Below are 23,045 nucleotides of genomic sequence, written 5' to 3'. Positions count from 1 at the left end.
TAACCCCCATTGCCTAGCCCTTACCATTCTTCTGCCTTGAAACCAATACACAGTATTGGTTTTAAGACAGAAGGTAAGGGTTTTAAAAAACAACTGTATTCCTTTTACACATTATGCCTAGCATGTACTGAATTTTTTAAAATCTCCTTACTAAGACAAATCAGTTAGCAGGTACAGAATAATGATGCTATCATACTCTTTATCAAGCAGGCCATGTGGTAATCAGGCTGCCATATTAGTTGAGCCAAGCAATCAACAAGTTCATTCAATTTGCCAATGAGGATCTAAGCTTATAGGGTTTATACCTGGAAGGGACTTTGGATATTAGCTAAGAAACTACTGGCTTCATTTTATGGATAAAGAAAAAACAAATCAAAACCTCAAGTGACTTTATTTATTTATTTTTCTTAAAAGCCTTACCTTCTGTTTTAGTGTCAATGCTAAGACAAAAGAGTGGCAAGGGCTAGGCAATCAGGATTAAGTGACTTGCCCAGGGACACACAGCTTAGGAAGTATCTGAGGCCAGAATCTTATCCAAGGCCTCCCAACTCCAGTCTTGGCACTCTATCCACTGTGCTACCTAGTTGCCCCAAGTCAAGTGACTTTACACAAAGTCAAAGGGATATTATGTTGTAGAAGAGTCATAATTTGAACTCAGGCCCTCTGACTCCAACTCCAGGGCTCTTGCTATTTTCCTGCCCCCTGCTCCCTACCATAACTACCTATTAGGAGTGAAGAGTATATATACTCAAATTCTAAAATACATACCTCAGAAAAGTAATTCTCAATGAGGCCGCAGGCAGTTTGAAAAACCAAGGTGTTATCGTGAAATTGTAATGCCTCAATTTTATCTAGTCCACCAAGTTCCTCTATCAGCATGCACAGTTTTTCCTTCTCCCCTACATTCGTTGCAACCTGAAGGCAAGATAGAACATGAGTAAATATCTTGTTGAGAAGGAAAACTACACTTTATCAGTATTTCAATAGAAATACCAAATTATCTGATTCGGAAAATTCAAATAGGGAAGTTCCTAGTTAAATCTTAGTGGCATTGAAGAAGAAGAGAAAAAAGAATGCTACAATTCTCCTTATTAGAGGCAGGTAGGTCGCACAGTTGATGGATTGCCAGACTTGGAGTCAGGAAGATCTGATTGAGTTCAAACCTTTTTTTAGACACTTACTAGCTGTGTGACCCTTGTTATAAAGAAATAAATAGGCTAAATGGAGGCTTGTATCAGAGGGCTACTAGGAGGTCAATTAGGTTCTTTCAGCCTCAGTTTCCTTGTCTGAGGTAGGTGGTCTTTTATGGCCTCTAAAATCCCTTTAACCTCTAAATTGATGCTCCTATGAATTAGACCAAGATTCCTAGAGTGGATATAGGCATCATCAATGCTGCTCTTGGTCAAATCTGTTATTTAAAACACATGGTTCTACTAGCCAGAAAAATAGATACAAGAGTCAGAGGGCAAGTGATTGGTTGTAACTTATAAGCTAAAATCCTGAAGGGACATGTTATCTTTTCTTTTTTTTTTAAACCCTTACTTTCTGTCTTGGAATCAATACTAAGTAGCAGAAGAGTGGTAAGGACTAGGCAATGGGGGTTAAATGACTTGCCCAGGGTCACCCAGCAAAGAAGTGTCCGAGGTCAGATTTGAACCCAGGACCTCCCATCTCTAGACCTGGCTGCCCCAGGGACTTGTTATCTTTGAGGTTAACTAATAACACCTAATGAGTGTGAGAAAAATATTTCTTTAGATTAAGGTAGAGAGAGGTTGACTTTTTTTAGTTGATTTAACTAGGATTTGAAGTTTCTACAAAATGTGGCATTCACCTTGGTATGGGTTCCAGTCAAGGTTGGAACTGGGCTTTTTACTAGTACTTTCCACCATCCTCAAATTGAGTATCATTCCCTTCCTATCTCCCCCAAATAAATGCCATTAGAATGGAAGGATAAGCTTTGAAACACAAGTAAATCTGGAAAGGAGCAAGAAGTGGTCTTAGAGATCTAGCTAGTCCTTTTCTAGATGAGTCACACAGCTCATGAATCTAAGAGGGAACAGAGACACAGTTAGTATTGGCAACCTAGGATGGCTTTAAGAAGGATACTCAAAGAAATGCAAAAGAAAAACAGATGACTTATCAAATGGTTCTATGGGAATATGATTAGAGGTTTTGGTTTTATTTATTTTTTAAAAACCCTTACCTTCTGTCTTGGAATCAGTACAGCGTATTGGCTCCAAGGCAGAAGAGTGGTAAGGGCTAGGCAATAGGGGTCAAGTGACTTGCCCAGGGTCACACAGCTGGGAAGTGTCTGAGGTTTAAACTCAAGACTTCCTGTCTCTAGGCCTGGCTCTCAATCCACTGAGCTACTCAGCTGCCCCCGAGGTTTTGGTTTTAAAAGATCACTCTATTACAAAAATGAATAATATGGAAATAGGTTTTGAGCAATAATACATGTATAACCCAGTAGAATTGCTTGTCAGCTCCGGGATGGGGGAGGGGAAGGAGGGAGACAACATGAATCATGTAATCATAGAAAAATATCCTTAATTAATTAATTAAAAAATAAATCAATAAAATGAAAAAAGAGGAATACTCAAGTTGACTTGTGTTTTTTTTTTTTAAACCTTTACTTTCTGTCTTAGTAATAACTCTAAGATTATTAGGTCTAGGCAACCAGGGTTAAGTGTCTTGCTTAGGGTCACATAGCTGAAAATGTTTGAAGTCAGATTTGAACTCAGGTCCTCCTAACTCCAGGCCTGGTACTCTGCCACCTCGATGCCCCCTCAAGTTGACTGATTTCTTTTCTAGGAAATATGTAAAGTAACAGAACCAGAGGTAAGACATAAAACTTCTGAAGTTTTACTTAAAAATCATCACTATAATAGAGATGTAAAATAGAGTAAGATGAATCAGAAAAGGCTTCTTGAAGATAAATTCTGGAGGAAATAGATGGAAATCTCCAAATGTTTTCAATGGCAGTATTTTTCCTTGAATAAACTTGGGCTCTCTACTCAGCATATTGACTGTCATCTTTATCATTGAACTACTGTAACTTCAAATTTTCATTTGGCCTTTTTTCATTTTCTTAATTTTTTTCTTTTTAAATTTCCTTCTGCAAAAGGATTAATATGGAAAGAGGTTTAATGTAATTGCACATGTAAAATTTATATGATATTGCTTACTATCTTAAGCAGGGTGGGGAGTCGGGTGGAGGGAAAGAGGGAGAAAAAAAGAATTCGAAACTCAATATTCTTTGAAAAATATTGAAGGGGGCAGCTGGGTGGCTCAGTGGATTGAGAACCAGGCCCAGAGATGGGAGGTCCTGGGTTCAAATCTGGCCTCAGACACTTCCTATCTGTGTGACCCTGGATGAGTCACTTAACCCCCATTGCCTACCCTTACCACTCTTCTGCCTTGGAACCGATACACAGTATTGATTCCAAGATGGAAGGTGAGGGTTTGAAAAAAAAGTTGGAAATTGTTTTTACATGTAATTGGGGAACAAATAAAATAAAATTTAGTACCTTAAAAAAAAGTTATCATTCCCCCTATTTAGTGTGATACTGGCTCCCATCACCCAATGAGGTACATTTTTTAGTCCCATCCTTTTTCTGACTGGCAATAAAATTTGAGATTTTTTTAAAAACAAAAAAATTTTTTTTCCTTTGGAAAACAAAGGTCTTTTTCAGGAAGCAATTAATTTTAAGTCTAGTCATTCAACTTCATACACTCATTCTTTGAACTTAGTTAGAGGGAATAACAAGTTAGGGCATTATTTAGTCATTAACAATAATAAATCTGTTTTATGACATAGAGAAGTCCTCTAAGTCACTTTTGGGGGGAACTGGTCTGTTAAATAAGAGGACTTTGGTATAATTGACACGAAAACAGTAAGGAACAGGTGAAGAACATTACAAAGCAATAAACAAAAAGGATTTGGCAACTGAATGCTCTGGGGAGGAGCGGAAGTGCTTAGGCTAAGGCTTTCTTCCAAGATCACAAAACTGGTTAGAGGGAGAATGAGTTATGAAACTAGGAAAGTCCAGAGGAGAAGGTGGTTTTGGAGGATAGACTGAGTTTTGTTTTAGATGTTAACATCTTATGTAATGTCCCCTGTGCTTTTGCCCCAAATCTTACCCTGCAAAATGGAGGTTAAACAAACTTATGAATGCCAAGATAGTTGTTACCAGGATAGAATCAGTCCAATTTTTTTTAAGCCCTTTACCTTTTGTCTTAAAATCAATACTAAGTATCGGTTCCAAGGCAGAAGAACAATAAGGGCTAGGCAATTAGGGTTAAGTGACTTGCCCAGGGTCACATAGCTAGGAAGTGTCTGAGTCCAAATTTGAACCCAGGACCTCCCATCTCTAGGCCTGGCTCTCAGTCCACTGAGCCACCTCGCTGCCCCAAAGTCCAATTCTAAGTAAAATATATTTCTCATTCTTTCCACCCCCAGATCACTCTAGCTTATACGATATGTTCCATTTAAATGCATCATGTTATTCTAGGGGACTCATTTAAAAATACAGGTCCACTAATTGTATGGAATAATAATAATAGCTGATAGTCCTATAACTTTTAAGACCTGCGGATCACTTTATATATATATATGTCATTTCATTTGATCCTCACAACAATCTTGTAAAGGAGGTCCTAAAAAATAAAAAGCTGTCCAGTGCTCTACTTCTTGGCTCCGTTGGTGTTGGTAGGCTTTCAAGCTGGACAGGACACTTTACGATATACCCTTCATGGTGGGTTTTGCATAATCCAGTTTGAGCTCATCCCTTAGTCCCTTATTATTAGAGTAATTAATTTTGAACACCCAACCTGTAAGAAATGCTCAATAATGTCAAGAATGAGGAGGAGAATTTTGCAGTCTTTGATAGTGAGCAGATCAAGCAGAGGCTCCAGGAATCCAGCCTTGACGAGTTCAAGCACCTGGTACAACGTTCCCCCAGTCGTGAAATTAGCCATTATCCAAATAATTTCTTTCTTGACTCTGAATTCTCCCTGAAAAAAAAAATAGGTGATGTTCTTGACATTCTCTATAGACCCTCTAAGAGAGACTGAAGAGTCATGCCTTGTTCTATTTGCAGGGGGCTTAATGAGATTACACATGGAATATGCACCGACATCTTGGTGCTTCCGTCATTTGTGAGCTGAGGGATGGCATCTGCCTAAGATGAAGCAAAGGGATACAGTTAGGTTTGACAGCATTGGATGGGCTTCAGTGGTATACTCTTGTTGACCTTAATCTTCTCTCTAGGAACTATGTAAAGTAATAGAATAAGAAGTGATCTAGATAATCCATGTATTTCTTAGAATAAAAACCATCCTTGGCTTTTAGGAACTTATGATGTGTATCTAAATTTCTAGATCTTTCCTTGCTATCTGAGGACCTTGGGCAGGCTAATTAGCTGTCTCATAAAATGGAACCTCTTTTAAACATGGGGGGCAGCTAGGTAGCTCTGGTGCCAGGCCTGGAGTTAGGAGGTCCTAGGTTCAAATCTGTCCTCAGACACTTCCTAGCTGTGTGACCCTGGGCAAGTCACTTCACCCCCATGGCCTAGCCCTTACCACGCTTATACTTTGAAACCAACATAATATTGATTCTAAGAGGGAAGGTAAGGGTAAAAAAAAAAATCAGGAGCAGCTAGGTGGTTCAATGGATTGAGAACGGGGCCTAGAGATGGGAAGTCCCAAGTTTAAATCTGGCCCCAGATATTTCCTAGTTGTGTGACCCTGGGCAAGTCACTTAACCCCTATTGCCAGCCCTTACTGCTCTTCTGCCTTGAAACCAATACACAGTGTTGATTCCAAAATGGGAGGTTAAGGTTTAAAAAAAAGAAAATTCAACAAATATGGATACTATTAAGCTAAATCACATTTATAATCAGAGAGTGGCAAGTAAAGTTATTTGTTTACTGAAGCCAGGCTTTACCAGCCTCAAAATTTAAGTGTTTTTCTTCTTTTTTAAATAGCACTAGTGGAAGAGTTGAGAAAATGCATTTTCTTTGCTCAAAGGGAGGAGGAAGGTCTACTGGAGCAGGCTGTTACACACACATTAGATAGAGTTGCTGGGTTGACATTGCTCAACTACTTTGCCTCTTCTCTGTTCCAAAGGGATGATTCTCTGGAGAAATGAGGGGGAAGATTGTATTTGGAAATGAAGATTTTGTTGAAAACAAAAGTAACACCATTTTTTGCCTTAAAAAAAAAACCACAACAAAACAAAACCTTTCTCTTCCATCTTAGAATTAATACTGTATATTGGTTCTAAGCCAGAAGAGCAGTAAGGGCTAGGCAATGGGGGTCAAGTGACTTGCCCAGGGTCACACAGCTAGGAAGTGTCTGAAGCCAGATTTGAACCTAGGACCTCCCATCTCTAGGCCTGGCTCTCAATCCACTGAGCTACTCAGCTACCCTGCTCCCCCCCCGCCCCATTTTTTTTAAATAAGGTAATCCCTAGGCATCCAAAAGAAGACCAATCAACCCCTATAATCAGATCGTATTGTTGAAGCTAATAGCAAACGAGTGTTTGCAAACATTTATAGCCACTAACATGCACACACCATTCACCTATTCCTAAAGGGAGATATACTGTCTAGGTCATGAAGAGGAACTGCTTCCCAACCACCACATCTCTCCTCCCTGCCCACCTCACCCCCTTGGTCAAAGGTACCCAAATGTCCTTCTCACATTTTTTAGCAAGGTCACTAACGGTGGCAGCAGCCCACAGGAAATAAGCTGCTGGATCTGTTCACTAGGTCCGGCGGCAATGTTGCTGAGTGTCCAACAAGCCTCCTTCTGGACTGTGGACTTCTGGTGGTGCAGGAGCTGGGGCAGCACGGTCAAGACACCCGCTTCAATGGCCATCTGGGTTTGTTCATCTGTCCCAGTCGCAATGTTACCAACTGTCCGGAGGGAAGGGGTCTAAAACGACAGAGACCAGAGGTTAACCTATGGCAGTTTCTTTAGATGTAGACCAGAGCTGTTCTTCTTCCTGCCTTCTGAGAAGGAGGTCCTTATTTTTCTACCCAACGCTGTACCTTCAGATCATTCACCGGAATCTATTTCAATTTTACATTTGTTATTGGCTACTTTAGAAAAAAGACTAGCCCAGCAGGGATGAGTAACTGGGGAACAATTGGGGTTCATCCTCTTAGACTTTGTTGTTCTTTATCTTATTTTTAAACCCTTATTTTCCATCCTAGAATCAATATTGTATATTGGTTCTAAGACAGAAGAGTGGCTAGACAACAGGAGTTAAGTGACTTGCCCAGGGTCACATAGCTAGGAAGTGTGTGATTTGAACTCAGTCAAATTTGAACTCAGGATCTCCCATCCTCAGATCTGACTCTGTACCCACTGAGCAAACTATCTGCCCCTGACGTTTCTCTTTAAACCTTTAGGTCAGTGATGACAAACCTTTTAGAGACCAAGTGCCCAACTGCAACCCTCAGGATGGCATGTGAGCCCCCTTGCCTTGCCCCCGACAGGGGGAAGGAAGAAGCCCTCCTTTTGGGCTTCTGGGCAGAGGGGCAGGTGAAGTGAGAAATGTCCTCAGGTACACATGGAGAGGGGAAGGGAGCAGCCCTTCCAGCACGTATGCCATTGGTTCACCAACACAGCTCTAGGCTAAAGGTTCCTAATCTGAGTATCTATGATTAGATCTTAATAGATTTATAAACTTGGATGGGAAAGAAAAAAAGAATTACATCTTTATTTTCACATACCTTTAACAGAAATTTAGCATTTCCTTCAACTATTTTTAAAATATTCTGAGAAGAGCTCTACATACTTCACCAGAATGCTAAAGAGATCGAAAACACACACATAAGTGCCATAAGTGGAAATATCCTAGAAACAGGGATATCCTAAGTACTTATGAGGCAGAGCAGCAGATGCTGGAACACTCTCTATGCGAAGGCCCTCCACAGCAGGTCAAAGAGAGTCTTCCAGGGGACACCACGTAAACACTGAGGTGTACCCACGGGGCTTCTTGGTTTGGGACATGGGCACCTGCTATACTCAGGCAGGGACTATCACTGGCTGAGAGGCAGGAGTCTCCCATTCTTCCAGCCTAGACATCTGTCTCACAAGCTTTTATTTAGGTAAGATGAAAACTATGTAATATGAGGCAGCTGGGTGACTCAGTGAATAGACAGACAGACCTGGAGTAGGGAGGTCCATGGGCTCAAATCTGGCCTCAGATACTTCCTAGCTGTGTGACCCTGGGCAAGTCACTTAACATAAATTGTTTATCTTTTACTGCTCTTCTGCCTTGGAATCAAGGTACACGTCACATTCCACAGAAATGAAATCTATAAAGAGGAGGACAGAGGCTTCTTCAAATTTTAGACTAAAAGGGGAAAAAGTAAATAACAGACAAGGGAGAAAAATACTTTGTCTCTTAAATGACAAGATTGAAAAGCAATGAGGTAATCTTTCCAGCTTCACCAATAAGTCCTTAAAGGAAATGATTTGAATTGATTCTAAGACAGAAGGATATAAAATACAGGTATAGTTATAGACATATAAATGTGTAGGAAAACTAGGAGTCCCGAAAAGTGGAACCAAAGGTTATTTCTATGACCATTTTACACAGCAAGTACACTTAACCTATATTTTATTTTATTTTTTAAACCCTTACTCTCAGTCTTAGAATCAATGCTATGCATTGGTTCCAAGGCAGAAGAATGGTAAAGACTAGGCAATGGATGTTAAGTGGCTTGCCCAGGGTCACCCGGCTAGGAGGTGTCTGAAGCCAGATTTGAACCCAGGATCTCCTGTCTCTAGACCTCACTCTCAACTCACTGAGCCACCCACCTACCCCCTTAACCTATATTTAAAAAAATAAAAACAAGGGCTTTTGGTCTTCCCAAGGCAGGAAAGGGACTTTTGTCTGGGAAAGATAAGAATAGGGCAACAGGCGGTTTAGCAATTGTGGGGGAGAAAGTTAGAACCAATCACATTGAAAATGGCTACATGTGTTAGCACTGACACATGTGCCATAGGTTTGCCATCACCAGCCCAAGCTCTCAAACCCATGTGTGGCGTTAGACGGCAGAGAGGTCTTTTTTCCTAACTTTTTTTTCCTAATAAAGATTTTCCAAAGGAGCACCAGGATGGATTTACCAGAATAATCAGGTTTGAGCTCCGCATGAGGGAGACCAGCCTTGGAAGGACCCCAGTCTGTACCACTTGGCTAATCCTGTTATTGGAGCCATCGGTAAGGTAGGACAGAGCCCAGCAGGCATCGGACAGAATCTCAGGGTCTTGGTGTTGCAGGAGTTCAATAAGGACAGGCAGCAACTGCTTAACTGCCCCTGCACAAGGGTAGGGGTTCTTATTCCGGCAGAGGTTAGACAAGGTCCACGTCACGTTCCGCAGAAATGAAACCTAGAAAGTGGAGGACAGAAGCTTCTTCAAATTTAAGACTAAAAGGGAAAAAAGTAAGTAACAGACAAGAGAGAAGAATCCTGTTCTTCGTCCCTTAAGTAACAATATTGACTAGCAATAGGAGGGAATCTTTCCAGCTTCACCAATAAGTCCTTAAAGGTAATGATTTGTACAGGAAAATAGAGAATATTTATTAATTTGTATGACTCTCAAATGGTGGCAGGATTAATGAGATTAATTTAACAATCAAATGAGATTATATTTGTAAAGCCCTTAGCACAGGGTCTGGCACACAGTAGGTGCTATAAATGCTTATTTCTCTCCCACTCTTTTCCCCTACTTACCACTTCCTGTTTGCAGAGCAATTTAGGATCACTAAGTTCTTACCTCAGAAAGAGAGGTAGTAGTGCAAATATTAGTGTCCCCCACTTTTCAGGTGAAGAAACTGAGGATCGAGGAAGTTAACTGACTTGTTTGTTACTATACAGCTAGTAAGTGTCTGAGGTGAAATGTGAACCCACGTGTCGCAGCTTCAGAATCATAAATGACAGATTTCCAATGAATAATCAGGTTGTTTTTTCCAACCTGGCTTCATAATTTCATTTCTCAATCCCCTTACTTTAGCTATACTGTATATATAATCTTAATTTGACAATAAGGATTACTGGGGCAAGGACGGAAAGGCATTATGATATGGGGGAAAGAACACTGGTTCTATGGTCTGGGGATTTGCTTCTTTTTTCTGCATTTTCCATCAGCTTCTCAGCTTGATTTCTCAAACATCATGACTCCTATCCCTGTTCTGCTTTCCTTTGGTGTATTGTCTATCCCCCATTAGATTGCTAAACGTCTTGAGGACAGGGACTATCTTTTTCTTATTTGTATCCCCAGGGATACTGTGACTGATTCAAGGAAGATTGCTTAATAAATATTTATTAACGATTGATTGACTATTGATTGCCCTACTAATATGACTCCAGAAATCAATAATTCATTAAGCACCTATTGGACTTCCACAACTCTGGAAGATAAAGTGAGGCTGACAGCTTTGTACACTCTGCCCCACAAAAATCCAATTTACTCTACGTATTTCAGGATCCTCTTTTAACGACTCACAGGTCAAGATATCACCCCGTAATGTCAGTGATCATCTTCAAAAATGGAGGACAGGCCTCAGGTACTTCTGAGCTGTGTGACCCTGGGCAAGTCACTTCATCTCATTTACTCTGCCCTTTCCTTTCAGCCTCAGAATTATTCCTGAGACAGAAAGTAAGGGTTTATTTTTAAAAAGAAAAGAAAATGAAAGACACATAACAACTAAGTGCCAAGCTGTGCTAGGTATTGGGGATATGAGTACAAAGAAAGAAAGGGAGTTTTGGATTCCAGGCCCTGCAAGGAGATCATTGTAGCCAAACTGTAGTGCTGGGAATAATAATAATAATAACAGCTAACATTTATATAGTGCTTACTATGGACCAGACCTGTGCTAAGGGAACTTACAGTTTAATGAGACAATAGGTCTGTTTTAGACCTCAGTTTCCCCATCTATAAAATGAGGGGGGGGTCAGACTAGGTGATCCCTAAGGCCCCTTCCAGCTCTAAAATTGATGATTCTATATGCAGAGACCACAAGCAGAAAAGCTTAAAAGCTTTCCTTGCTCATTAAGTAGCAAGTTGGATAAATCTTTTAAAATATTATTATCCTCCACTTTATGAGTAGACCCTAGATCTGGAATACATAAGAAGTTCTATCTCAAGGGAGCTAGTCAACAATAGTCCAGGTTCAGCCTCTCCAAAGCCCCTAGTCTCTAGAGGAGAAATGTTCAATGTAGCAACATTTACAGGTAGAGTAGGTGAGACCAGGGATAACAGAGGAGGGATCGCATTACAGTTGATAACGGCATCTCTCAATTCAGGGCCGTCACCTGGATATAAAATAAAAGACTCAAGTTAAAAGAGCTAGAACTAGGCTATAGCAATGTCTACAACAATACAAATGGAAAGATCAAGCAAAGAGCCCCAAATGCATGAAAAACAAAAGTAACCATAAGGATCAGTCTTGTCTTTTTTTTTAAACCCTTACCTTCCATCTTGGAGTCAATACTGTGTATTGGCTCCTAGGTGGAAGAGTGGTAAGGGTAGGCAATGGGGGATCAAGGGACTTGCCCAGGGTCACACAGCTGGGAAGTGTCTGAGGCCAGATTTGAACCTAGGACCTCCCATCTCTAGGCCTGGCTCTCAATCCTGAGCTACCCAGCTGCCCCCTCAGTCTTGTCTTTAAAGGAGAGACAAGAATATTTTTCTACTTCCTTTTTGGGTGGAGAAGACAGCAATTATGGACACACAACATGATCAAACTCCTACTATTTGGTTGATGTGTTTGTTGGTTAGTTTTGCTAAAGTGCCCTTCTCCTTCCTACTAGAATCCTTTAAAATTGTTTGTTAAGCAGCTAGGTGGCTCAGCATGTAGTCCTGGGTTCAAAGTTAAGCTCGGACCCTTCCTCACTATATGACCTGGGCAAGGAGATCAGGGAAAAAGGAAAGAACCTATATGTTCCAAAATAAGGTTCAGCTTTCTGGGTAGAGAAGGAAGAAGGGATACTTTTGGAAATGAAGATGATGTAAAAACAAGAGAAATCAATCAAAAATTGAAATTTCAGGGGAAAAAATGGAAAAACCATAAACACTAACATGGGCTAGAAACTCACGGAGGTGAGGCTAAGGTGAAATGCTTTATTTGACTCAATAATCAAATCCATTCTGCCCCAGTGAATTTACCTTCATCAATGAATCAGAATTCACATTTCTCTAGTCTTATTTAAAAAAAAAATTAATCTGCTCATTGTTTCTTTTGGTGTAGTAGTATTCTATCACAATCATATGCCACAATTTGTTCAGCCATTCCCCAAGGGATGAATATCCCTACCATTTCCATTTCTTTGCCACCACACAGAGAGCTGCTACAAGTATTTTGGAACATATAGGTTCTTTTCCTTTTCCCCTGATTTCCTTGGGAAATGGAACCAACAATGGTTCTTGCTGGGTTTAAAGGCATATACAGTTTTACAACTCTCTGGGCAAAATTCTAGATTGCTTTCCAAAATGGTTGGATCAGTTCACAGTCTCCATTTTTCTACATTCCCTCCAACATCTGTCATTTCGCCCTTTTATCATTTCAGTCAGTCTGATAGGAGATGATATCTCAGAATTGTTTTGATTTGCATTTCTCTAATCAGTAGTGATTTAGAGCATTTTTTCATATATCCATATATGGCTTTGATTTCTGCATTCAAAAACTGTTCATATCTTTTGACCATTTATCAATTGGGGGAGGACTCTTATTTCTATCAGTCTGACAAAGTTCTCTTATATATATATATATACATATATATATATTTTAGCTATGAGATCTCTATCTGAGAAACTATCTATAAAAATTTCCCCCCAATTTTCTGCTTTCCTTCTAATTTTGGCTGCATTGGTTTTATTTGTACATAACCTTTTAAATTAAATATAATCAAAAAATTATCCATTTTACATCTCACAATGCGCTCCCCATATCTTGTTTATTCACAAATTCCTTTCCTATCCATAAATCTGACAAGTAATTTGTTCCTAGATCGTTTAGTTTGCTTATATCTCCTTTTATATCTAGGTCATATGTCCATTTTGATTTTATCTTAGCGAAAGGTATAAGATATTGAATGCTTATTCCTAGTTTCTACCAAACTACTTTTCCATTGTCCCAGAAATTTTTACTGAACAGTGAATTCTTGTTCTTAAAAACATGGGCCTATACTTTGTTCAAATACAAGATTATAATAATTACTTACTTGTGTTTATTGTATGTTTGTTCTGTTCCACTGATATATCTTTCTTTTTTCTTAGCCAGTACTAAATAGTTTTGACGATTACTGCTTTATAATGTAGTTTAAAATCTGATCCTGCTAGGCCTGCTTTCCTTTACATTTTTTCCCACTAATTCATTTGATATTCTTGGTCTTTTGTTACTCCAAATGAATTTTGTGATTTTTTTTCTAGCTCAAAATAATTTGTTGGTAATTTAATTGAGATGGCATTGAATAAGTAGATTAGTGTGGGCAGGGTTGTCATTTTAATTATATTGGCTCTGTCCACCCATGGACAATTAATATTTCTTCCATTATTTAAGTCTGACTTCATTTGTATAAAAAGTATCTTATACTTATGTAAGTGTAATTCCCAGGTTATTTCAAAGATGGGAAAACTGAGAGAAACCAAACGACTTCTAGATTTGCTACTAAGTAGTTTGCTTCCATTTAGTGCTCAAGAATTCTTCCTTTTTGGGGGTGAGGGGAGGCCAGACTTGATTTTACTGGTTTAAGCACCTCTTAATGAGGGAATTCTATCAATGTATAGCAGCAACTATTCTGCAAAATATAAGAGTGTTGCCTGGTGTACAGAGAAATTAAATGCAACCAGTAATGCCAGAGATGGGATTTGAACCTCGGTCTTATTGATTCGAAGGCCAGCTCTGTATCCAAGTTATCATGTTGCTACTTTCTATTTAGCTTCTTAAAACAAAACAAAAGAAGGCACAAAAGCTATTTCAGGCTACTCCTGGGGGATTCTGGAGTAGAGAAGAGAGGTGGCAAGCTGTTAGCAATTTGCTTTTTAACAATCACACTAGAAGCCAGGTAGGCGTTCATTATCAGATCTCCATGAAATTCCAGCAGACTTTGCCAGCTTTTATACTGGAGGCCTACATTCCTCAGCCAACTGGAGTCTTTGCCTTAGCCAAGGGATTTGTCTACCTAACCTTCCTTATGTCTCCCCAAAGTAAAGATCTCTTGGATCATATAGGACAGAACGACTATTTATAAACAATTAAGAAAAAAAATAATAAAAGAGGCAGCTAGGTAGCACAGTGGATAGAGTGCCAATCCTTGAGTCGGGAGGGAGGACCCGGGGTTCAAATCTGGCCTCAGACATTGCCTAGTGGTGTGACCCTGGACAAGTCACTTAACCTTGTTTGCCTTGTCATTCTTCTATCTTGAAATTCATGCTAAGTCAGAAGGTAAGATTTATTTTAAAAACCAAGCAAGAAATAATAATAATTAAAAAAAAAAACTATTTATAAAAAGTATTTGGAATTCTGTCCTTAGTCATCCAGGAAGGCCAAGTCAAAGGCTCACCTGCTATGTTCCCTAGTGCCCACACGGCTTGCTCACGGATGTGTAAGAATGAAGAAGAGAGGAGCTGAATCAAGAGAGGGATGGCTCCTGACTCCACAACTGCCTTGGTCTGCCCAGAGGTTCCAGAGGCAATGTTTGTCAGGGCCCAGGCGGCCTCAAACTGCAAGTCGGGGCTACGAGACAAGCTCAGAAACGTCACCAGCTTAGGAACGAGTCCCAGTTCAATAAACATACTTAGAGGTGGGTTCTTTTCTCGAGATAACATCTTCCTGTGGAATCAAAGACAAGATTTAGGGTAAGGCAAGGCAGGAAAGAAAAATGCTTTCTGGTAGGGATGCTGTTCCCTAGTCCACGTGGTCTGGATCACCCACTGGAGTTCAGCCTGTAGTGTCTTGTGTGGATGAAGCAACGTGTTTATTTTCCCCTACAGGTATTTTCTATGACTTAATGTTCCTGTAGGGGCCAGTTGAGATGAAGCAATTCCTTCTCAGACATCACATGGGATCCTTGAAGTTGCCATCAAGGACAGCCCAGAGTAGCAATCAAGTATCTCTTTTGACCAACCTCCCGCTGGTTCGTGGCATGGAGCCATCGTGGAGAGATGAAACAAGTTATTTGTTGTAAGAGCGCAGAGTTGGGTGATGCAACGAGACAGAGTCGGGAGACTGGTGTGGGCATACCTGGCTGCCTGGGTGGCCTTGAGACAGAGATCTGGGTCATTTCCATTCATACCCTTGACTATTTCGTCCAGTGTGAGATTAACCTGCAACCAAAAACTGGACTTAGATTACAACAAGGTGATTGATTTCTGAACGGAATGCCACCGGCCGGTTCTTTGACCATGCGCCATCACCATTCAGCTCAGAAAAATCAAATAATTTCAAAGCAGATGATAGCAGGGACATCTCAGTTTCTTTCCCCCTCCCCGCATCATTGCATCCTCCTGAGGGGTTATTTTCATTTGGACCTGGGATTTCACTGGGAAAGTTCTAGTAAGGAAGCCCGCAATGTGGAACATCGATTTGTCTGAAACATTATCTTAGATCAGTGATTCCCAAAGTGGGTGCCACCGCCCCCTGGTGGGTGCTGCAGTGATCCAGGGAGGCGGCGGTGATGGCCACAGGTGTATTTATCTTTACTATTAATTGCTATTAAAATTTTTTAAAAATTAATTTCCAGGGGGCTAAATAATATTTTTTCTGGAAAGGGGGCAGTAGCCCAGAAAAGTTTGGGAACCACTGACTTAGTTGGTTGTTGGGGCACTGAAAGCTTAAGTGGCAGTGCCCAGAGTCATAGAACCAATATGTGTCAGAGGCAAGATAACCTTTAGAAATGTGTCAAACCTTTACAATAAGGAATATTATAATAAATATTATATCATAATATAATAAAGAATAAAGACATCAAAAACTTTTATAATAAAGAATACTCTAATAACTATTATAGCAAGAATAATGGTATCGAAACTTAAAGAATATTATAATAAATATATCATAAAAATAAAGAATTGATATCAAACTTTATAATAAAGTATTATAGCAAAAGAATAAAGGTATCATAACTTTAAAATAAAGAATATAATAAACATAACATCATAAAGAATATAATAAACATAATCAAGATATCAAACTTTTATAATAAGGAATATTAGAATAAAAAGTATGTATAATATAATAAGGAATAAAGGTATTAAGCCTTTATAATAAAGAATATTAGAATGAACATAATAAAATATTATAATATAAAAAAGAATAAAGGTATCAAAGCTTTATTCTGAGGAGAAAATTATTAACAGGAGCTATAACTGATTACTTTATCCATCCTTTCTCTTTTTTTTAAACCCTTAACTTCGGTCTTAGAATCAATACAAAGTACCAATTCCAGGACAGAAGAACAGTTAGGGCTAGGCAGTTGGGGTTAAGTGACTTTCTCAGGGTCACACTTAGGAAGTGTCTGAGACCAGATTTGAACATTCAGTCTCCAGGCCTGATTCTCTACCCAGTGAGGCACCTAAGCTGTCCCTGCCATCTTTTCTTTACAAAAGAAGACAAGGGAACATCCTGGAGCAAGTAATTGTGGGTAACCTAGAAGATAGATATTAAACATAAAATTTCTGTGGCATAGAATATCTCAATGAGATATATTCTAATGTAGGTCTAGATAAACTCCGAAATGTTTTTTGTTTTTGTTTTCATTTGACCCAGTTCACTAATAAGCATCTACTTAGACCCTGTGGGCAAAAGATTTCTAAGACTAACTTAGAGGAGCAGTTAGAAAACTACCACTCCAGTCCAGTCCAAAGGGATGAGGGATTGAAGTAGGGAAGTGGCTATGTGAATAGAGAAAAGGGAACACAGGGAGATGTTGAATCCAAAACAGTTAACTGGGGGGCACCTAGATGGCTGAGTGGACTGAGAGCCAGACCTGGATAACAGAGGTCCTGGGTTCAAATGTGATCTCAGACACTTCCTAGTTGTGTGAGCCTGGACAACCCCAAGTGCTTAGCCCTTACCTCTCTTGTATGGATTCTAAGACAGAAGGTAAAGGTTTAAAACAACAACAACAAGAACAATAAAATCAAATGATTGGACAGGAAGGATAAGTAATAGGAAAGAGTCTAGTGTGACTCAGAGCTCATTATCCTGGATGGCTGGGAGGATCCCACATGAAATGGGGCAGATTGGCAGCATAGTATAGATAGAGTTCTGATGTGGACATGTTGAGTTTGAGATGCTGATGTCCCATCCCAGAGGCTATATTCAGTAGGCTGTTGGTGATGAAAGACAAGGAGTTTAGATGAGAGTATAGAGTTGAATATCTGGGAGTCATTAGCATAAAAATAATTGAATCCAAGGGAGTGGGCGAGCCTGTGAGAGAGAATAAAGACAAAGGGAAGAAGCCAGTTTTCCAGTGTTTTTTTGGTACTTGGTTGGTCTACCCTCATCAGTTTCCTTAAAGATACAACACTAAAGAAAGGGCTAAGCCGATGCTACCTTTGCTCTCTCTAGAAATAGCCTTCCACTTTTGGTTTCTTTTTCTATCCCAATGAATTGGGCTGAATAGCCAAGAAAGGGGAAAATCTTCCTTCTCTTTTCTGCCTTGATGCTTCCTGTCTTCTGGCTCACAACCTCCAAAAGTCACCTCCCAAACCAAAGGGCCATTCCCTGCACCAGGGTCACTGTGGGGAAGAGCTGGCATCTGACACAGACACTAACCTTAGAGAATTCTGAGCAAGCTGTGCCAATGTTATGACACCAACTTTGGCAATTTCCATTTTCACTGGGTCCAGATAGTACCATGACCCTTCTTTGCCCCTCAGCTTCCCTTCCATTCTTCCCTTCCACTTCTACATGGATATCAACTCATTTTACAGCAATTAATTACAGCATCTTCCAGTTTAAAAAGTTCTTAAAACCCGGCCTCAGCCACTTCCCAGCTGTGTGACCCTGGGCAAGTCACTTGACCCCCGTTGCCCACCCTTACCAATCTTCCACCTATGAGACAATACACCGAAGTACAAGGGTTTAAAAAAAAAAAAAGTTCTTAAAAAAAAACCAACTTAGTCAAGAAGGCAATGCAAATAATACAAATATTATTTCCATTTTATGAATGATATTTGAAGAAAGAAATGGCAAAGCACTCAAGTATCTTAAAAAAATAATCCTTACCTTTCATCTTAGAATCAGTTCTAAGACAGAAGAGTAGCAAGGGCTAGGCCAGCATTGGTGAAGATGTGGCACGTTGTGCAGAGCCGGCACTCAGGGAGTTGCTCTGTTCCCCCTCTTCCCAGCACCCAAAGCAAGCACTTCTTCCCTCATCTCTTTCTGTCTCTCTCTCTCTCTCTTTCTGATAATGGGGGTGGGGATGCACAGTGGCTCACAGACCGTTTAAATTTGCCCTCTGGGCACTGGAAATGGGGGAGGGAGGTTCACCAGGGAAGGGCTAGGCAAACAGGGTTAAGTGACTTGTACAGGCTCACACAGCTAGGAAGTATCTGAGGCCACATTTGAACTCACACAGTCCCAACTCCAAGCTTAGCACTCTATTCACTGTGCTACCTAGCTACTCCTACTCCTGTATCTTTGCCAAGAAAATCTCTAATGGAGCCATGAAAAGATGGACACAACCAAAACGACCAAACAACATCCCTATTTTCAAACTGAAAATAAGGGTAATATGGTAGAAAAGGAGTTGGTTTCAAGAAGATTTTAGTTTGAAGCCTGCTTGAAACATTTATTTGTTTATTTATACACAGAGTTCATTTATTTGTTTGTTTGTTTATTTATTTATTTAGCTGCATGATCCTTAAGCAAGTCCCCTCACCTGTATGAACTTTGGCTCCTTCGTCAGTAAAATGAAGGTAAAAACAGGCATGTGCTTCACAGGGCTAATGAAGGACTCAGAGCAATGTATATAGCATGCTTTGGGATCCTTAAAGTGCTATACAGACACCAATTATTATTATTATTTTTTCATCATCATTATCATTATTGTTATTATTATTACTACTACTATTATTATTATAAGCATCAGAGCTAGGGTTCTCACCCATCTTCTAATCTCAAGATCAGAGATGGTTCTATTTAACCTCTAAATTGGAGTGACTGGTCCACAGGTCCATTTCACTTATTCCAACTTACCTCATTATCCTGATTCTCAGATAGGAGTGATTGAAGGGTATTAGACATGTTTCTTTTTTTAAGAATCTGTTCCTCTTTCTTTGCCTTCCGGAGTTCCACGCAGACTGCAATCCTCTGTTGTCTTATCAGCTAATTAGAAATAAAATCCACAAGAATGAACTCTGGTTCACCCTTCTGATTTGCAAAGTTAAAAAAGAAAAGTCAGGTTTATCTAACTTACTGAAATGTATAATTCCATGAGAGTAATTTACTTGGGGCTCTTAGGCTTTCAAAGAGCTTTCTTCACAATAAAGCTAAGCATCAATGTCCCCATTTGACAGATGAGAAAATTAATTCACAGGGTTAAGAGACTTGCCCAGGGTCACACAGCTAGAAAGTCTCATAACCTGGACCCAATTTAGAGCTGCTAAACTCCAACAACAATAGTGGTCTTTAAGAGTATATTTCTATAATTTAACAATAATATGACAAATATAAATAAAAATATAAAATAGTACAGTTTTATAAATATATATGTATTCACTTCAATAACAAGTTAAAACACTTTCTCTCACCTTTTTTTTTTTTTTTTTTTTAAATATATATAACCCTACCTTCCATCTTGGAATCAGTACTGGTTCTAAGGCAGAAGAGTGGTAAGGCTAGGCAATGGGGGTTAAGTGACTTGTCCAGGGTCACACAGCTGGGAACTGTCTGAGGCCAAATATGCTCCCAGAATTTCCTCCTGACTCTCAGTCCACTGAGCGACCCAGCAGCATCCTCCTCTCTCTTTTTAAAACCTTACTTTCCTTCTTAGATTCAATATTAAGTATTGGTTCCAAAGCAGAAGAGCCATGTCTGGCAAATTTTTTTTTTAACCCTTAATTTTGGTGTATTGTCTCATAGGTGGAAGAGTGGTAAGGGTGGGCAATGGGGGTCAAGTGACTTGCCCAGGGTCACATAGCTGGGAAGTGGCTGAGGCCGGGTTTGAACCTAGGACCTCCTGTCTCCAGGCCTGACTCTCACTCCACTGAGCTACCCAGCTGCCCCCCTATGTCTGGCAAATTTGAACCCATTGGGTCTCTAGGCTTGGCTCTCCATCCACTGAGTCACCTCATTCTTAGGCAAAAGTTATTAAAACCCATTTGAGTAACAGAGAAAACTTTGTGATTGGGAACAAGGAAGATGACCAGATAGAATATTCTTCTTAGCTTCTCAAAGATGATAAAGATGATGTCTTGGGGTGGGCAAACAGACTTAACACCCCAGGTTCTATCACAACATCACAAAAGGGCAACAATACATTACAAGCCAGGGTTAGTCCTTATATTTATCACCACTGACAGCAGAAAGCTAATTTAAATTAAACTTAATAGCTTGATTTTTTTTTAAACTCCAGTTTTGTGGTCCATTCTGACTTTTGATATATGTATGCCCTGTTTTTTTAGGGTTTAACATTTTTTTATTAAAAATTCTGACCTTAGAGGGCAGCTGGGTAGCTCAGTGGATTGAGGGCCAGGCCTAGAGAGGGGAGGTCCTAGATTCAAATCTGGCCTCAGACACTTCCCAGCTGTGTGACTCTGGACAAGTCACTTGACCTCCATTGCCTAGTCTTTACCGTTCTTCTGCCTTGGAACCAATACTCAGTAATGATTCAATGATGGAAAATAAAGGTTAAAAAAAAAATTCTGAACTTAACCAACTCCAAATGAGCATTTCCATATACAAAGTAAAACAGAAAAGGGAGATTGTATAAGAAGCTATGAACAACTATTATAAATGTTTTACTTTCCTTTTTGAGTTTATATGTCATTTTCAAAGCTATTTATCAGATGTCTTTTTTTTTTTAAACCTTTCTTTACCTTTTGTCTTAGACGCTGTACAAATTATTGGTTCCAAAGCAGAACAGGAAGGACTAAGCAATGGAGGTGAGTGAAGTGACTTGCCCAGGGTCACATGGCTAGGAAGTTTCTAAGGCCAGATTTGAATCGAGGTCCTCCTGATTCCAAGCCTGCCACTCTATTCACTGAAATGCCTAGCTAACCAACTTGTCAGATGTCTTCTGATAGAAGATATTCAGGTCATTTTCAGCCAAACTTAATATAATTATGTCAGTGTTGGCCCATGATCTTATTTTGGTCCATTACTTCCTCTTGTAGTAGGCGTTGAGATTTCTTCCCTACTCTGTTACAAATAGAGAATACTAAAACTTTTCTGGATGAACAAAGGTCCTTATGATGAATATTAATTCTTTTATTATGATTCAACAATGCCCTTATTGTTCTATCCATGAAAATCTATAGAATTGTTCACGCCTACACTACATAGCCTCAGAAGACTGAGCTATTTATTCTGTTTCTTTCTTTCTTTCTTTCTTTTTTTAAAGCTCTAAACTTCTGTCTTAGAATCAATACTAAGAATTGGTTCCAAGGCAGAAGACCAATAAAGGCTAGGCAATGGGGGTGAAGTGACTTGCCCAGCTAGGAAACGTCTGAGGTCAGATCTGAACCCAGGACCTCCTGTCTCTAAGCCTGGTGCTCTATCCACTGAGCCACCTGGCTGCCTCTGCCTCTGCTTTTTCAGGCCTCATGCTCTAATAAATTCTTGTTGAATAATTAATGCCATATATGGCCTCCCTTGTTGTCAGACTGTTACTGAGCCTGGATGTTCTAGTTGGTTCCACTTGCCACTCCTTATTTTTCTGAAGGACTTGGAAGCCAGCTAACAAACTTTGCTAGAATTATGTATAACATAATAACGAATAATAAAATTCTCTACTAAGATTAAAGTACCCGAGCTTTTGTGTATTGGCTTTGTGACATCTTTCTTACCTGCCCAGAAGGTTCCTGTTTTTGTACTTTTTTTTTTTTTTTTAATTTTGCTTTCTTCTTGGCTATTGGCTATATTCCCAATAGAGGGGGTGTTGTACAAATCTGACCTACCACTGGAGTTATTGAGGTTGAAAGAGAGTAGACTTGAAGCCTAAAAAAAAACCAAGACTTTCTACTGAAGAAATTTCTTAAAAAATAATTAAAATGGGGCCCCTAGGTGGCTCAATGGATTGAGAGCCAGGCCTAGAGACAGGAGGTCCTAGGTTCAAATTTGACGTCAGACACTTCTGGCTTGGTATGATCTTGGCCAAGTCACTTAACACCCATTGCCTAGCCTTTACCACTCTTCTGCCCTGGAACCATTCTTTAGCATGGCTTCTAAGACCGAAGGTAAGGTTTAAAAAAAATTAATTTAATTAACCCAGAGCTATCATATTTTAAGCTGACAGATTTTCTTCATGTATGAAAAAGAAGAGGTGGCCAAAAAGTTTTCATGGAGATCCATGGACTTTTGAAATTCTGTCTTTCCTCTAAATGCCCAAAGACTTTGCTCATTTCAAGTAGTTTTTATGCTAAATTACTAAATCTTCTCTTCCATGACTCTATACTTACATCTGTATTTCGTCCTTTGTACTTAAATTTTTTTATCCTCTCATTTTGGATTCCTGAGGCAGACATGTTGGCTGTGGAAGACACAAATAACCTGTAGGCAAAAGAGAATCAATAGATAATTACTGGACACTTACTTTGTGTCAAGCCCTGGTGAAGATACAAAGATATATACTCACTCCTGTCTTCAAGTAGCTTAAAGCATGATTTTTTTATCATCCAAAAATAAAAATACAAGACAGGCTAAAAAGTTAGTGCCAGATGAGTGGTATAGACCAGTGATGGGCAAACTTTTTAAAGAGGGGGCCAAAGGAAAGGAAATGCTCATCTGTCAGTCAGTTTCTAAGGCAACTCTTTCGAAGTTTCAATGTATTATATTCTACTTGCCTGGCTGGATAGAACATTTC

The 23,045-nt window shown here is 39.6% G+C and overlaps 1 protein-coding gene across 1 annotated transcript in view; it reads right to left on the bottom strand.

Moving 5' to 3' along the window:
• Positions 1–22,707, bottom strand: part of KPNA7 (karyopherin subunit alpha 7) — a 29,688-nt gene extending 6,981 nt beyond the window's left edge. Inside the window, exons 1-9 of the mRNA XM_044657412.1 lie at positions 22,642–22,707; positions 19,220–19,348; positions 15,260–15,342; positions 14,580–14,848; positions 11,248–11,330; positions 9,142–9,405; positions 6,703–6,936; positions 4,831–5,013; positions 769–915 (exon numbers count right to left, since the gene is read on the bottom strand). Of these exons, the coding sequence (XP_044513347.1) occupies positions 769–915; positions 4,831–5,013; positions 6,703–6,936; positions 9,142–9,405; positions 11,248–11,330; positions 14,580–14,848; positions 15,260–15,342; positions 19,220–19,348; positions 22,642–22,707 (1,458 nt within the window). The remainder of the gene's footprint in view (positions 1–768; positions 916–4,830; positions 5,014–6,702; positions 6,937–9,141; positions 9,406–11,247; positions 11,331–14,579; positions 14,849–15,259; positions 15,343–19,219; positions 19,349–22,641) is intronic.
• Between the last annotated feature and the right edge of the window lie 338 nt (positions 22,708–23,045).

The sequence above is a fragment of the Gracilinanus agilis genome, chromosome 1 (genome assembly GCF_016433145.1).
Source record: "Gracilinanus agilis isolate LMUSP501 chromosome 1, AgileGrace, whole genome shotgun sequence".
Taxonomy (NCBI): Eukaryota; Metazoa; Chordata; class Mammalia; order Didelphimorphia; family Didelphidae; genus Gracilinanus; species Gracilinanus agilis.
Note: the sequence above shows the minus strand (reverse complement) of the source record. Positions and strands in the feature narration are given on the sequence as shown.